General features: G+C 37.7%; 1 protein-coding gene across 1 annotated transcript in view; it reads left to right on the top strand.

Annotated features, from left to right (window-relative positions):
* Window positions 1–17366: 17366 nt before the first annotated feature.
* LOC147614339 (putative alkaline/neutral invertase F) overlaps window positions 17367–18407 on the top strand; it is a 30839-nt gene continuing 29798 nt past the window's right edge. Inside the window, exon 1 of the mRNA XM_086780892.1 lies at window positions 17367–18359. Within this exon, the coding sequence (XP_086637018.1) occupies window positions 17877–18359 (483 nt within the window). The 5' untranslated portion in view covers window positions 17367–17876. The remainder of the gene's footprint in view (window positions 18360–18407) is intronic.

The following is an 18407-nucleotide window of genomic DNA, read 5'->3' as shown; positions in this document are numbered from 1 at the left end:
CTAGAGATGGCCAGCCGGTAAGGTATTTTTAGGAATATAAACACACATATATATATCTCTCTCTCCTAGGCTTCATGTGGCCCTATATATGTATATATATGTATATATATATATATATATATATGTAGCATTAAGATTTAATTAAAGCCTAAATTAAGTAGCATAAAGATTTAATTAAAGCCTAAGTTAAGGCTTTCTCCAGAAATCCGACCATCAACGCATGAAAAATATGAAGCATTATATATATATATATTTATATAATTAAACCTTATTTAGTGCTTAACTAAGGCGCCTCTTTAAGATGAAAATTCGCACTGCGCGCGTTTTTGGAGAGGAAGAGGACGAAATTTTCTGTATGCGCTTTCTGTTCTTGTCTTTATCCTTGTTTGTCCTTTCTTCCTTTCAAGGTCGACTTTTCGTCATCCACTCTGGAGAATGAAAAGATCCATCGATCTTTGTTAACAAGAACTCGTTTTCAATCAGCAATTCTACACTTCTCTACTCAAAACTATGGCTTTGTTAGACCCATTGCCCAAAACATTAATTACAACTAAAACAATGCTCTCAGAGCCATGATTATGTGAACCCAAATCAAAAGCACTCGAGTTAAAAGCAAAGGACACACACCATTCCATCTTCGACCTCTTCTACGCTTCCCGAGCCCAGCTGGGAGGCCATCTTCGATCACTGCGTAGCTTTGTGAGCCTGATTTTTCCCCATGCCTCAAAACCAACAACTAGCACACACTGTGGTGCGCACGTCTCCAAGCCTGGAGTGAATGGTAGGGAGGCGCAGCCGGCTATATATATATATATATATATAACCTTTTATTTTCAAAAGCTTTAATCAAAGCTGCTCCCCTCCATGCTGAGATTCGGGCAGCGCACAAGGGAGAAAAGTTTATAATAATAAAAAAATTGCCTGCCCTCCATCGCCATCGTCTGACGCTGGTTGAATAAAGACAAGGAGAGAGAGAATTTTTTTAAAAGGAAAATATATATATATATATATATACATATATATACATACATATACATATACATACATATGTATATATATACATATACATATCTATATCTATATCTATATCTCTCTCTCTCTCTCTCTCTCTCTCTCTCTCTCTATATATATATATATATATATATATATGCACATATTATATTTTAACCTTTTTGAAATAAGCGTATCAACCTTTTGGACAAGGGAAGGGAAAATTCTGAACCCTCCATTATAGGAATTGAACATAGTGATAGCTTAGCAATCCTGAAATCAAGGTTCTAATCTCTTCAATTTGCTGATTCCATCTATACTGGCATATCATGAAGAGGATTAGTGTTGAAGAAGGTGGTTTTGTGGTTTTTGGAAACCCACTAATGGTTTTTCACCTAGTTTTTATCCTTTAGGCAATAGATTGATTCATGGAGATTGGTTATCCAATCGTTAAAAACAAGCCTTCTTTTAACCATACATAAACATAAAAATAAGCCTTCTTTCAACCATACATATTATAAATCCATAAACATGTTCTTATTCAATTTAAATTCAAAAAAATTTACCAAAATCGCCTCTGTTTTTGTCTCTTTCGCCTCTTTGTCCACAAGTCTTTAACCGCCTTCAAGAAGATTAAATTAAATCAAAGCTCTGATACCACTGTTATGGGATCCTTTTTGTACTTCTTGAAAAAACTCCTAAAATATATCAAAAATTCAAACAAAGACTTGAATTAAATTAAAATCAAATCACATAGCATAACATAAGGCAACGAAAATAAAATAACATCACCATCAATACAAGATTGGGTGCAATCTCCCCCCATGTCGTGTAGCTCCACTTTCACGACATGAGTATTTAGAGAATTTTATTTCATAAAAATAGAGGAGCTAAGAATAGATGAGTGTATAAATTGGGCTTGTTTTTCCCACTTTTGGGGTATTGCTTCACACATTTTTTACCATATGAAGTCTCCTAAGGTTTGTACATATAAAAACCTTTGCCCAAAAAAAATTGTTAGTGGGCCTTGTTACATAAAATGACTGTGTGTACATATACACCTATATATTAAATATTGTGCCCACTTGCACATTCCATTAAGCTGAATCCTCCACAAATTAAGTTAAACATATTTTTATACAATTATTAATTCATCACAAATATGATAAAATATATACCTGTAACACTTTCTCCTTCCAAGCCAATTGACGCCATGGATCCACAAGAACAAGCACCCCCCTAATTTCTTGAAGGTTCTCTAAAGAATAAAGTAAAAGCATCCGATAACACTTTAGCCTCTACTTGTGTTAGCCTTGCTATGTCGGGCTCTTTGAAGACCTTCTTGTGCACTCTATAAGTTAAAATGTCTGCCAATTGGGCTCTGACTGAGTCTTCTACTTTGAAAGTGTAATTGTATTCCTATAATTCTATCAACCACTTTGAAATCATGGAGCTAACATTTCATCTATTGAGCTACTCAAGAAAACATGTGTTCAACTGTCAAAACAATAAAAGGCATGTGCAACAAATAAGATCTGAACTTCCTCACAGCAAAGATTAATGCTAACATCATCAACTTTGGCTCTATGTAACCCTACTCTCCTTCAAGCAAAACTCTACTGGCAAAGTACACCGATCTCATCTGACTGGTCTCAACCTCTTGTTGCAATAGGGCGACTCCCAGTGTGTTCTTCCCTACACTAGGGTTTGCATAAAATGTCTCATCCATCTTTGGTGGCATGATACTGGGAAGTTGTGTTAGCACCTACTTGACTGCTTGAAAGTACTCCTCAAATTCTTCACTCCAAGAGAGCACTACTATTGCTAGGCTAGATTCTGCAAAGGATACAATAACTGGGATAGCAAATGAATAAAGTGAGACATATACTTCACCTTTTGGGTGAATGACATGACTTCCTTGATGACTATTGGTGAAGGTATCTCCAAAAGCACCTTGATCTTAGATGGGTCCATCTCAATACCTCTTACTGATACCAAGTGCCCTAGAAATATCACATCTTCCTCCCTAATTTGACATTTATCAGGGTTCAATTATCCTCCTAGGTCATCAAGTCTCTTCTTTCACTTTCTACAATGAAGATCCCTAGTCGGAAGTCCACATAAACTCACCACTTCCCATTCTTCTTTGGGGTGACCACAACTAGGGAGACCCACTTCGAGTTGCCACTGGGTAGATGAATCCTGTTGCCCAACAGCTTCTTCACCTCCTTTAGCAAATCATCCTCCCTGATGTGTCTTAACATCTGCAACTTTTGAACTTTAGGTACTACATCTAGTTTCAACTCGATGTGGTGTTGGATAGCATCGACTCTTCTCACCTCTATGTAATCTTTTACAAACAATCGGGGATACTTCCGTAGCATGTTCTTATAGTCCACCTTCTCCTTATTTGTGAGAGTCTTAAACACCATCTTATACACCATCTCCTCATAAGTCTAGTCAAGAGTTGGATTTGTAGATTCCTCTCTACTACGATCCACTGAATCTTCTAAAATACCTAAAAGCTTTACTCCCATAACTTTTATTGAAGACTCCTCTTCGATGATCACCTTGGAATCAATATCAAACGCCTCATCGGAATCCAAGTATTCCTAGGTCTCAATCTCATTTGAACCGGTCTTATACTTGTTGATCCTTCCAGTCATATACAATCTTCTATGGTCTACCATCCTTGAGGACCAACTATTCCTTGTCCCAATCTTGTAAGCTCGAATAGATAACAACCATGGCCTGCCAAGAATCAAAGGGTAGCAACCCCCTTCATGGCCATCACACATAGAAGTCCACTACTACCTTTATGCCAAGCACTTCCAGTTTGATTACACCAAGGCATTGGGCTCTACTAATATTTTCCATTTTTACCTTAATAGGAGGTACTTCATGGGCTCTACTAATATTTTCCATTTTTACCTTAATAGGAGGTACTTCATGAAGTCTCAGTCCCAGCTTCTGCATGACATACTCGGCCATAATACAAATATGAGCTCCGCCATCAACCAATCCCTTAGGAATCAATCTCCCTTTGATGTAGCAATCGATCAATGGTGGCTGAATATCAAAGCCCAGGCTCATCGTGGCCATATCCAAAACCTATGTTTCTCCTCTTTTGATCCTTTTCCTGCTTGACTACCTTGGTACTCACACTCTTTGTTAGCTCTCTCCTAATCTGTGGTGAACACAAGACCAAAATCTGAGGCCATGTGATATCAGGCCCTTTCTGTCGTCTCAGATCCTCTACTACATTATAAGGGGCCACTCTATGTCCTAAAGTAAAGTCCATGAGTCTGATCCATCTTCTCCTTCTCCTGTTGGTGGAAGCCTTGTCCTCTTTCCTCTTCTTCATGGGTTCCTTTGCTTTATCTTCTGCATAGGCTCTTTGCCATGGGCCCTTGCCCTCTGCACATCATTCACCTCCTTGTTGGTATTCTCTTCTTTTTTTAATTCTTCTTTCACTACTTCCAAAGCATACACTTCTCTATTTGGTAGGGGTGGTATAGCTACATTCTCCCTTAGAGCCTCTGTAGAAGCTCTCTGTCAGCCACCGTTTTAGAACCTGCACATCTCCCCCTAAACCTTGTGGGCCAATGTACTCATCATGCTACTATGGTTGAAGTGCTCCTCTTGTATGCATCACCAAGTAACTAAAATTTGGCCTTCCTGTCTCTCCTTTGGGCCATGGACAATTGTACATCATGTGCCCTCTCTCTTCGTAGTTCTAACAGTGTAGAACTCCTTTGCCAACCTAGCACCACCTCCTTCTCCATCTCTATCTCTCCTATTGTTTGTACGAGGGACTATACCCTAAGCAAAGTTGATGTTCAACTCATGAATTTGTTGGGTCAGCTTCTCTACAGCATCGGGTACCACTGCCAAAGGTATGACAAGCAAGGGCTATAGTAGGGGTTTTGTTCTAACATCTTCTATCCCGCTCGCCGATGGTCTTGGATTCTCTTCAATTTTTTCTCCTCCCTAAAAGTGTGTTTATGCTTTCAATACCAAATCTTTTAGGCTTTGTGTGAAGCAATCTGGACTACATCATTGAAAGTCTGTAGCTTGTTTTCCTCTACTTTCATCTTTAGCATGGGATGCAACTCGACAATAAACTTCTGCTTCTTCAAAAAGTCTGCTACATCTCCCAGAATTTATATAGACCATAGCCATCCATCCCATAAATTCCAAAAGGTCTTCTCTTACTCTTCATATTCATATAGACTTCGTTGTGATGAGCCTTAATTGATCTCCATAATTCTATAGAAGACGGGGCCCTGTAATATTTTTCCTTGAAGAGTCACTCTATCTCATCAAAAGTGATCATAGGGGGTAGGTCATTGAAGCCCACCAAATCCTGCTTTCTAACTATAATGGAAACATCATCTCTCTTTCATCACCTATGTTCTTGTGATGCAAGATGCAGCATGCCTGAAAAGTCTCCCAAAAATCCTAAACATCTTCATCCAATTGCCCATAAAAGATGGGGTATCTGTAGAATTACTCCTTCACCATCTGCATGGTTATTTAGTCTCATATAAGCCTTCACTTACCAAGGGTTTAGGAAGATTTTCCACATGACTTATTGCCTATAAATCTCTAGGTGGTGGGAAAAATGGATTAAGCTTATTATAATCCGACAAAGGTTCACCGCTTCGGGAATATACCAATGATATGAATCAGTACTCCCAGTTGTGAGAAGCTTCTATCTACTATTGGGTCACTCCAAAAGCATGGTTTTGAGCCTTTTCTTTTGACAAGAGAGGGTTATGAAAATAGCACCTTTGTAGACGCAGTGGCCTACACTCACATGCACACTGCGAATCAATCATGCAAATCACCTTGCACATAAATCACATTATTGGAGAGCAATCTATTCCTCAGTGGTTGCAGCAATGACGACACCTCAAGAATCTAGCCTCTAAACAGCTCCCAAGAGCATCAAGCTAACACCTTGCAAACACTCTCCCAAAACAGACAAACACACACCACCAAAACACCAAATACTTTGTCAAAATCAAGGACAAGACTGCATGTCACCATTGTGTCACAGTGGATAGCTCTTGATGTATCACCGGAGAAAACACCCACACACACACACACCTATGTGCACACGATTAACCTCCACCCAATACACCCACACACACACACACCTATGTGCACACGATTAACCTCCACCCAATACACACACACACACATACACACACACACACACCCATGCGCACACCCTTAACCTCCACCCAATACACACACCTAACAAGAACTAGATAGGGAAGGCACTTGAATTTCTATCAAAATATTTGAGTACAATAGTGGAATATATCATCTCAGACACACACATACACCGCTCTTCTTCTTTTATCTCTCCCTTGGTGTAGTATTACCTGATGTGCGCCTCATGCCCCTCTCTTTTTAATGCTCCCCCTTTGGTTGTCATTCTATTGGCTCCATAGCTATGTGCTTTGATTATCCTCCTCCACTTTTTCTAAAGGTCAACCAAAAAGGAAGGTCCGCTTTTCTTTACGTGTGCATGGCTTTTTTCAGCTCTCCATGGGTGCGCATTTGGGTGCGCATTTGTTGTGGCCAAGCAAAAATATCATTTTCCTACGTCGTCTATGTCGTGCACCAAGTTTCCTTGAGAAGTTAAATCCCTTTCCATAATGCTTCGTAGGGGGGCACAAAATCCTGCCATCACTAGGACATATGTGTCTCGTCATTTGTTAGCCCTTTTCTGTCTTGGTTTTCATTCTTGAGTCTAGTTTGGTCTATTTTTTTGGTTCCATCCTTGACTTCTTACTCTTGACTTTTAGTTTTTAATAGTTTCTAGTCTTATTTTGGCAATTTAGCTTCCTCATTTGGTGATGGATTTCCCCAACAAAATCACCAAATGTGGTCGACGGTCGGGTTAGCACAAAGGTGATAAAGTCAAATGCCCTTCTAGGTACAAGCCGGTCAGCAAAGTTCATCCAGGTACAAGATGGTTCGTGCTCACTACCTTGCTTCTAGTAACTATACCAGGATTTCCTGCCTCTTTCTAATTGGGTCTACTCCCTACTGGACTTAGATGTTCCAGATCCCTATCACTCTTGTCTCATGGAGCACATGATTAAGTGAAAATGGTACAATTTTAGGCTTCGAGATCACCAATAGTAGCTATTCTAGATAGCACACACATATATAAGAAGAGTAGAAGATAATTTTAGGCTTCGAGATCACTAATAACAGCTATTCTAGATAGCACACACATAACAGCTATTCTAGATAGCACACACATATATAAGAAGAGTAAAAGATAATTATGACACCATAAATGAATATGACAAGGTATATGAAAGTTTGAATAATTAACATTTCCATTAAGAAGATTGGTTCACAATTTAATGTTATTCCATGAACTACATAGTATAGTAATTTTCAAAAGTTAAAAAAATAGTAAAATTACTAAAATTGTTTTAAAAGTGGCAAAAAAGTATCTTCTTCCATGGCCACTCCTATTTATAGCTATCAAGGTACAACTTCTAGTCCTGCCTATAACATAATACTACCCATTAATAATCACCAAGACTTGTAAAAGAGATGACATGTTCTTTGATTTTTCTAACCTACTAACCTACCATAGTTTATTTCACCAAGTTATTTTGTCACCTGATTGTAAAACAGATGGCAGGTTCTTTTATTTTTCTAACCTACTGACCTGTCCTAGTTTATTTGGCTGGAGATTAAAAGTTTCTTGTCTTGCATGCCCATGCCAATCCTTACTTTGCTAACACTATTTTTGTCACTTGAAGTTTCTAGTTCTTCCACGTTCTTAGACTTGCACTTACAATGCTAAATATGTGCACATGTAAAAGAGAAGGATCCAAAGAGAGAGAGAGAGAGAGAGAGAGAGAGAGAGAGAGAGAGAGAGAGAGAGAGAGAGAGAGAGAGAGAGAGAGAGAGAGAGATGTATCAGCATTAGCTAAGTAATACATCAAATATGCATATGTCTTCTTTAAAGGCTTTGAAACTCTTCTGTGTTGTTCTCTATAGCATATATAAACACACACACACACACACACACACACACACACACACACACACACACACACACACACACACACACACACAAAACACACACCCTAGAGAGAGAGAGAGAGAGAGAGAGATGTGGCATAATAAAAACCTAAGAGGGAGTGAGAGAAGAAGGAATATTGAGATTATATCTCACACTTTCGATGATGACTCAAGTTAAACAAATGCAAAACAAGTCAAAAGTAAAGAATGTAATTGTCCATAACAGGGTGAGTTCATATGGAACTAAGAAGATGAAATCTATGAATGTTTAGTACCTCAAGGTCCATGCTCTTGCATTGTTAGAGAGACACTAGTGAAGAAACATTTAGCATTCTCAAACTCTTATAACTAGAAATTTAACAACAAGACTATACAAGACTAGTACTATCATACTTCAAGTTAATCCAAAAAAGCTCGATTCATCAAGAATAAGAATCCCAATACCAGTTGACAAGTATTGTTTGTAAAATAAAACCAAGAAAAATAGATCTAATTCAAGTGATATTGTTAAAGGTTTAAGATTAGTTCAATACATATATCAAGTTCATAAACCTAAATAGATTCTTAATTGTCAACTAAAATACAAATATGATAGAAACTAAAATTAGTTTCTCAAGTAATAAATACAAAGGAACTAGTATCTCAAGTAATAAATACAAAGGAACGAGTATCTCAAGTAATAAATACAAAGAAATTAGTTTCTCAAGCAATAAATACAAGATTGGCATATTGTTTACCAACAACTATAGATACAATTTTCATACACAAAATACTCTTACAAGATTCATTTCAAGTTTGAGTATTAATTTCTCAAGTACACAAATTTGTTCAAGTCTAAGATTTTCTTGAATAAATTCAAAGATTTACAATTAACAAGACTAGATTTGAATACAAATATATCTTACTAACCATCACTCTATTTATGAGTACTTTAAGCTAACAAGATAAAAATTCAAGTGAATCTCTTCGCGTAGTTTAGCATCTCAAAATTGGTGACCAACCATCATAAGAATTTCTCAAGTTATTGAATTTTTTTAAAAAGTACAAATTTAGTTATTCCTTTGTCTTAGAGAGATAAAGAAAATTTGTTTTAGAATTCAAGTTTTAGGGGGAACAGGCCACCTCGTCTCAAACTTCTATTCTGAAGGAGTGATGTGTGGAGTTAATCTGGTGGTATGGGACATCATATTGGTTTCATATAGATACATGAGACACATTTACATCTTCTATCTTGTACCATATTATGTGTGTATGTGGAATGTGCATCTGTGATATGGGACACTTAGATTTGTTTCACACATATTCATTTGACTAGATTGTTACATATTTACATTATGTGTTGATTAGTTTTCCACACTAATATGAAGCCATATTCTTATAGATTTATGTAACTTAGGTCAGTTACAATCCAAGCAAGTGGACATGTTATGGAAATCACTCTTATGTTATTGGGAATTACATTTTTTTATTTTATCAGGGACACCCATGTGTGCCATGCTGGTTAGTACATGTAATTTGATATTATGGTTGCCTGTTTCTTATTAATGACAGCGTTGGGATTGATCATGGTAAAAAATAAGGAGCATATCCTCTGGTCAAAGTAGAGATGGGTCGGCAGATCTTTCTTTGATAGAAGGTAGAGTCTGTTAGGAAACTTTGGCGAATGTTTGAAAATTTTTAGGATATATACTCATTTTTAGTGTAAGTCATTGTTTTTTGGGTCTTAAATAACAGAGGACTTTTGGAAGACCCTTGAAAATTAGCCTTTGGGCTAAATTTTACCCCTAATTGTTTCCTTGGGATTGATTAATGTAATTTCAATTGATTGTTTAACTACATGTATTATGTCGATGAGTATTAGGTGGTGAGTATTTCCATTCAAGATATCCATTCACTTTTTATTTTATGGTTGATATGTTATCTTGTAGTAGTTAATTATTTTAAAAAAATTTATGAGATTATTAGTTTAAGCTTGTACTTGGAGATAAGATCCTATAACATTATCACATGATAAAAGCATTGCCTAATAACAAATACAAATCGGCCTATATATGCACATCTACTTGTGCAGACATGCACATGAAATAATTTCGTGCCGACACACACATTAAATAATCTCATTCTCATATATGCACATAAACTCTAGCCACATGATAGGCTACAAATGATCAATTAAATGCTAATATAAAAATATCACCATTAACACATAATGTTTGTCTTCACACCGCTGCTTAATCCACCATCCACGTGACACCTCAATCGGTACCCCTGCACATCTCCCCATCTTTACTCATAGACATAATCCACGTTAGTTAAACAATCAATTGAAATCACATCAACTGATCCCAATGCTGTCATGAGAAATAGGTAACCATAATATAAAATCATGTGTACCCATCAGCATTTACCACACACGCGAGTGTGTGGAAGTTTTGGTTTAAGCTTGCTACTATTTACCACACATGAGTGTGTGGAAGTTTTGGTTTAAGTTTGCTACTATTTACTAACTCTTAGTAACTTCTTTTGAATTGCTTTAAAGGGGGGAATCGCAAGCGTTTGAGGGATAGTGAGCAATGAGTATGGCAAGGAAGATTATGTGTTTGATTCCAAAGGACAACTGAATCTTGGTGGTAAAAAGAAGTTGTGCACCATTCTTCTCATTTGGTTTCACTAACCAAATGCTAAAAAAGCTTAATCTTTGCCTCTTCATGTGGTTATATGGAGGAGACATGTAAACATTAAATTTAGACTCTTTGACATTGTAACATATATTTGACTAAGCATATGGCATGTTCTTAAAGTTTATAATATCATCTAGCCACGTCGCAAGATGTACAATTTATAAGTTGATTCAATATGCCATGATCAATAGTACAATGACCATATTATGTAATTTATATGACTACATATCTTGAACTTATTATTGTAGAGATTTCATGTCTAACTATGTAGCCGCGTATGGTAGAATATAAGTTTATAATATGGGACATGGGGCAAGGACAAAGAATTTAGAGGTAATGATGAAAGGAGGCATTGCAATATCATTCTAAAAAGATATTGTAATATAAACTTTGTAGAAAAATGATGTTGTTACAATAATAAACTCCTCAAGAAAGATGTTTTCTAATGACAACAAAAGTGAGTTTGTTTCTATATCTTTTGTGAGTATGTGAGCCTTAATGTGAGACCTCTATATACTACAAATTTGAATATAATAGTGATTAAATGCTTATGACTAGATTTTTTGAAGGGAAGTCCTTCTCTCAAAGATGCACACTCCAATTTTCAAAGCTTATAACTCTCAAGAACATGCTCATATCTAATGATGGCATTTATCCTTATCATTATTGTACACTTTAAGGTCTTGCTTTCCTTTGTGACACATTTTACAAATATAGAGTAGAAAAAAGCTTTTAAGTTTTCTCAAAGCATCATACTCCTTACCTCTCTCTCTCTCTCTCTCTCTCTCTCTCTCTCTCTCTCTCTCTCTCTCTCATGTGTCTGTGCGTGTGCATGCACGCGCACACACACGTGTATGCGTGCACATGCACACATGTATGGATGTGCCCTTGTCCACACCCACACCCACAACCACATGCGCATACGCATGCACTTCCACACACACACACACACACACACACACACACACATGCACATATGCATTGCCCAAGAAAAAGACAAATTATAATACTCATTAGTTCAACACCTTTGTTTGACATCAATTTGGATCTCTTTAAAACACATGTCTGAATTGATTAATCAAAGAAAAAAATTGGAAGATGTGTTACATTCATTGATATGAAGATAACCAACTAGTTAAAGACTATGCTTGTGAAAGAGTTTTAAAGCACATAAAACACTACAATGTAGTGATGCACATTTTTTGGTGAACAGACAAATGATAATGCCTATTGGAGAGTCACAAAGGATAATGTAGACACAAATAGTGGAGAGTCATAAGCATGATAAAGGATAATGTAGGCAAGAATTGTGTGAAATATATAGATGTGACAAGGAACGATAATAAGAAAAGGACATTTCTTTGACATAGAAGGAGAGATTCTAGTACACAACTTTAACTTGGACTACATTGGTGTTTTCAAAAAATTCAGAAACCTTAGACACTTGGAAATAAGTTATGTGCAATGTTTTTTGTTTTTCCTATTATATATTCTTATAGCCCATGTTTTTCCTAATGCATATTCTTTTAGCCCGTGTTTAATAGAATAATGTCAAGGAATGAGAATTTTGAAGAAAAGAGATCATAAGGCTGAGATTCACTTAATAAACCTCACATGTTCCCGTTTTGTAAAAAGTGCACTTCAAATGGTCCACAACATTTATCAACAACATTGAACCCATAATGTTTATACAATTAAGACATGATAAGGCAATCTCTATATGGAACACAAAACAAAAACTACCACTTTAAGTAACTAAAGTATATAAAAGCTAGTCACATTCTTTAAAAGTTACATCTTTTATACATGATTTAAGGTCATTATACCATGTTTCAAAAGAGAATAAGTTAGATAAGTTGAAAATGAAAGTTATCACAAGTTTTATATTATCTCCACAGTTTTCATTCCTTGTCACCACATACAACTAAGAAAATTCGTGTCTTTCATTCCTTGTCACCACATGCGACTAAGATATTTATTTAAGGAGATAATTCCCATTATTTTAGAAAGGTAGGGTTTTGGCACAAGGGAAGTTTTGATAAAGTGTGAAGACAACATTGACAAATAATTTCCTCTCCATGTTTCTTGAAAATAAAAACAACAAACATTACACTTCAAGGAAAAAAATGCTTTTCTTTTTGTTTGCTCATGATAGTTAAATTAAGAGCATAAAAGCTAGAGGCTCTATAAAAGTAGATTTTGTGTTTGGTCTTTGCATTTGTGCCTCTAATAGAGGCATTAGCATGTGCTTTATTCGTACAATGGTGATCATGTAACATTTTCAAACCAATCATCTGCTTACCCCATTTATAAAAAGCAAGGCAAATACATCTATTTATACTTCAATATTTCCATGATCTCCTTGTAAGTGTTTTTCTTGTTTGATTCTTTAAATGTACTATCCCCTTTTTTTTAGTTTTTAAAACCGTTGTATTCCTTTGAGAAAAAAATTTACTTTTATATATTAGTGAAGGAAGGTCAAAAGTTTGCAATGCAAGTGTATAAGTGTGACAAAGGGAAAATGCAAGTGTATCATATTAGTATAGATGCAAGTAAAGTAGGGTCTTGTAAGTATAGGTCTTCTAGGGCCTATGACTTGTAGTAAGCCACATTAGTGTGCATGCAAGCAAGTGGGATCTCATCCTAGTCTCATCCCATCACATATGTAAATAAAACTTTGTGGTTGGGCCTGATTGCCCATCCACGAATAGTATTCCCATGCTTGTTGTTAGATTTTTCTAATAACAAATAATGGTGGGTTGTATGTGTAAGTAGTCTCATACGAGTGTTGTTCTTGTTAGGGCCTAACATTTACTACAACATCTTACACGAAGTGCTCACACTAATATATGTGTAAGTAGTTTCATAGGAGTATTGTTCTTGTTAGGGCCTAACATTTACTATAACATCTTACATGGAGTGCTCGCACTAATATTTGGGGTGTCAAGTTAAGACCACTTGCTCCTCATCTCTATTTTTAAATAAGATATGCAAATGGGGTTGTTTCAAACTAGGACATAAGGGTTGTGTATAATGTACCATTCTAATCGTGATATATGGTAATGACAAATGGTGTTTTAGGCTTCATCAAGCGTTTAGCATAGATTGAAGTTGAGAGCCTTGTGTAGCATGTCTAATCCTTTCACATTCATTGGACTCAAATAGGTATTATTAAACAAACGTGACAATTGTTTATCAAAGTTTGTTAGCATTTTGTCCAAATTGGTGCTTCAAAACCACACGTAGGTTGCTATATGCAAAATGGTCGTGTTGAGGAGCCAAAAACATGGCCACCTTGGTTGTAGGATTACAGATTTAAGATTTTTGTTCATTGTTATGTGGTCATTTTGTGTGATCCATAAGGGCAATTAAAGTGAAGGGGCCAAAAGAAGAACATTTACTCCTCCAACTAAAGAAAGATTTTCTATAGCAAGAAAGCATCATTCCATTTTTTAAAATCACATGGATTGTTGAAAGCGTAAAAAATGGTGACCCTCTTGCGCATGTTTAAGTGCATCTTGTGTGGGGTCACATTGTTCAACCAACCCTTTTTGGGGTCACATTGTTTAAGTGCATCTCGTGTGGGGTCACATTGTTGAACCAATCCTTTATGGATTAACTCAGTGTATGTTTCTCATGTTCATGATGGTAATAGTTGATAGGAAAAAATCATTTCACTTGTAATTGAGTGCTCTTTTGAATTTCCTTGAAAATGTTCCCCTTTATCACATACTTGTATGGAAGTGTAAGACTACAACATGCACTAACCTTAACCTTACTAGTCTAAATAATCCTCTATCTAATCATCTAATCACACTAACCTTAACCCTAATGTTTAACCCAACCTAAACTAAGTAATCATAAATAATCCTCTATCTAATCATCTAATCACACTAACCTTAACCCAGCCTAAATTAACTAATCCTCTATCTAATCATCTAATCACACTAACCTTAACCCAACCTAAACTAAGTAATCATAAATAATCCTCTATCTAATCATCGAATCACACTCGGACCTAAACTAAGTAATCATAAATAATCCTCTATTGAATCGTCTAATCACACTAACCTTAACCCTAACCTAAACTAAGTAATCACCCTAACCTTTAACCCAACCTAAACTAAGTAATCATAAATAATCCTCTATCTAATTGTCTAATCACACTAACCTTAACCCTAACCTTTAATCCAACCTAAACTAGCCTTAACTCTAACCTTTAACCTAACCTAAACTAACCTGAGCCCTAACCTAAACTAAGTAATCATAAACCTAATCAAATGCTAAACTAGCTAATCCAAACCCTCAGCCTCCTCCCTCCCTACACCTCTGCCCCCTTCAACCTCCCCTTCCTTAACCCTTTCAACCCTCAACCCATCTCCATTCTACCTAAACCCTAGCCTCCTCCTTGCCCTCGTATCCTTGCCTCCATGCCTTCCCCTCTACCCTCCTCCCTTCCTCTCTACCCTCGTCCCCTCACTCTTGTTTCCCTTCCCTTCCACCCTCCCCCCCGCCACTCCTTCACCTCTTACCTTCACCCTCCTATGCTAGCATACGATATCCCATAGCTACCTTCCCAAAACAACATGACAATCTCATGTTGTTCTTCCTAAAACTTCCTTAATCTAAAGCACCAAACACATGCACACATGCATAGAAACACATGTAGGTAAGCGCTAGGCAGATTCACCCCCTAAAAAAAACTTCCTTAATCTAAAGCACCAAACACATGCACACATGCATAGAAACACATGTAGGTGAGCGCTGGGCAGATTCACCCCCTAAAAAAAGGCTTGGTTACAGTAGACCACCCTTGAGTATGGAAGAGAAAAGTGTATAAAGATAAGGATGAGGCATCTCAACCCATATACCACCTTGCCCACCACAAATGATGACTAACATATGCATCCCATACAACACTTAGCATCCACCTAGAGGTTCAATTATCCATAGGCTAGATTTAGATCCACACTATTCCATATGCTTAACTTTGCATCTCACTTGCTTGTATGTGCCCTAGGCCTCTACTAAGAACTAATGGCTAATACGTTTATGAGATTATTAAATTTCTCACACACCAATAGCCAATTGCTAACCCATGTTACACCCTACCTCTCCTGCTCAAATTGCAATTATTGCCCCTTGTGCCATGCATAAACAAATAGTTTATTAGTTATTTAGTTAGTTAGAGAGAGAGAGAGAGAGAGAGAGAGAGAGAGAGAGAGAGAGAGAGAGTGTATTGAAGAGGGAATTGCTGCATTGAAATGCCAAATTTAAGGAAGGAACGGTGTGTAGAAGAGTTCCAACTTCCATTGCTTTGTACATGGAAATATATAGAATGGAACTCCATAAACACATACATAAATTAAAAGGAAACACACATTATATGGGTCCCTTTTCTATCAAAGTTTGTTTCTCAAGAAATGAAGAGTGGTGCATGAAATAAACACATTGATAGAAATAAAAAATTCTTTAAGAAATTTTATGTGGACTCAAAATAACATTCCACTCATAGACTCAAAATAACATTCCACTCTCAGACTCATGTAAATATGTAGGAAAGCTGCACTAGTATGTGCATATCATTAGAAGTTGGGCAAAGAGGGAGGCTACATTTGCTATCTTGAGAGAGAGAGAGAGAGAGGAAGAGAGAGAGAGAGAGGAGGAGGAGGAGGATGCAACGTTATACCTTCATAAGGAGGACTCAGGAGGAGGAGGCATTGTATCATCAGGAGAAGGAGGAGGAGGAGTAGTAGTTTTACCATCATAGCCAAGCAAATAAACCGTGTGTGATCCACATGACAGCACTGAAGTGGGGTGTGAGATGGGACTTGAACAAGAGCTTACCCATCAGGAGGAGAAGGAGGAGGAGGAGGAGGAGGAGGAGGAGGAGGCATTATACCATTAGGAGGAGGAGGCATTGTACCATCAGGAGGAGAAGGAGGAGGAGGAGGAGGAGGAGGAGGAGGAGGCATTATACCATTAGGAGGAGGAGGCATTGTACCATCAGGAGGAGGAGGAGCAATAGCTTTACCATCATAGCCAAAGTAGCTTTACCATCATAGCCAAGCCAACGAACCATATATGATCCACATGACGGCATTGAAGTGGGGTGTGAGATGGGACTTGAACAAGAGCTTATCTGCGTAAATATTAAGAAGTTTAAAAGCAATAAAAACCTTTGGATGCGTAAATATTAAGAAGTTTAAAAGCAATAAAAACCTTTGGATCGCCAACCTTTGGTGGGAATATTCTTTGTTTGTGAAATGTCAAATGGCAACACCACCACCTTGGAGCTTCATCATTACATCTCTTATTCTTGAAAATGTCACATAATATATTTAATGGAAATGCAAAAAACATTTTGGTGCCATACAGGCCTAGCTTTTAATGGGGCATTCAAAGGTTTTACATATAGCACGATTGGTAGTAATTACTTTTAGCATTGGCTATCATATTTTTCTTTATTAATTTTTCTGTATATGCATTTCTGCAACTTTGAGCTTAAACCTTTTTTTTTTCCCCTTTAGAAGCTCCCCTTCAATTTCCGAATTTGAAATAGAATACTTAATTCGAGCAATAATAATATTGTTCAATTTTCTAATTACTTTTTGGGATGGAAAAAGCATTCTTTGGGGTGCTTTTTCTCTGAAGCTGGTGGGCAGTTCTCTCTTGCAGACAGGCTTCGTTACAGTGCTTCAGTGCGCAGAACCTAGGTGGGCGGTTCTGCATGCATTGAGAAACAGTTTGCAGCCCAAACAAACAGTTCGCCAGGGGGAAGAATTAAAGCCATTGACAAGCAAATCAGATTACTCTTTTCTGTTCAAATCGACTGCATTTTGCTTTTCCTTTTGCTTTTCTGCCCACAAGGCGCACAGCAAACCTGGTTAGGATCAACAGTAAACAGCAGATTTTTTGCTTTCTTTTTCTTGTTTATCTGCGCGGGAAGGGTAGGTGGAAGCAGCAGCTTTCAACAGCATTTTGCCTTTTGCTGTTTCTGCCCAAGCAGCTCAGCTTTTGCTCTTTTGGGCGGGGAAGGCCGTAATTCTTCAGAGAGAGCTAACACGCACGCGCGCGCACGCACACACACACACACACAAACAATCACACACAAACACACACACAGAGAAAGAGAGAGAGACGATGCCTTCTGCAAATTCCCACCAAGTACATAGCAGGTCAGTTTCTGAGACCGAGGAAGCCCTAACAAGGCAAGGGGGCGCCTTGAACAATAGCAGCAGAAGCAGTAGCAGCAACAACACCCACAATAACAATGATGGTGGGGGGAACGAGACTGCAGGGGCTACGTTGGAGGGGGCGCAGCCGAGGCGGCTCAACACACACAAGTCGTGCGAGGAGAAGAGCCTTCTGGAAGCGGTGTCTGGGCTCGCCTCTCGCCTGCGGAGCTCCGATTCCCTTGATGGCATGCTCTCCCCGCCCATCAGATCAGCCGCCAACACGCCAAGATCAGCCACGGCCGCCCACCTTCCCTCCAGCCTTGATCCCAACCCCATGCTCTCCGAGGCCATGGATGCCCTCAAACGCTCCCTTGTTTCCTACCGTGGCATGCATGTCGGCACCATTGCTGCTTCGGACCCATCTGAGGATCCCCTCAACTACAACCAGGTAAGCTTCAAACCCTTAAATCACATTAACCGTTTTAATCAGGCTAGC

Source organism: Cibotium barometz, chromosome 42 (assembly GCF_041138505.1).
Source record: "Cibotium barometz isolate CiBa-2024 chromosome 42, ASM4113850v1, whole genome shotgun sequence".
Classification (NCBI taxonomy): Eukaryota; Viridiplantae; Streptophyta; class Polypodiopsida; order Cyatheales; family Cibotiaceae; genus Cibotium; species Cibotium barometz.
Note: the sequence above shows the minus strand (reverse complement) of the source record. Positions and strands in the feature narration are given on the sequence as shown.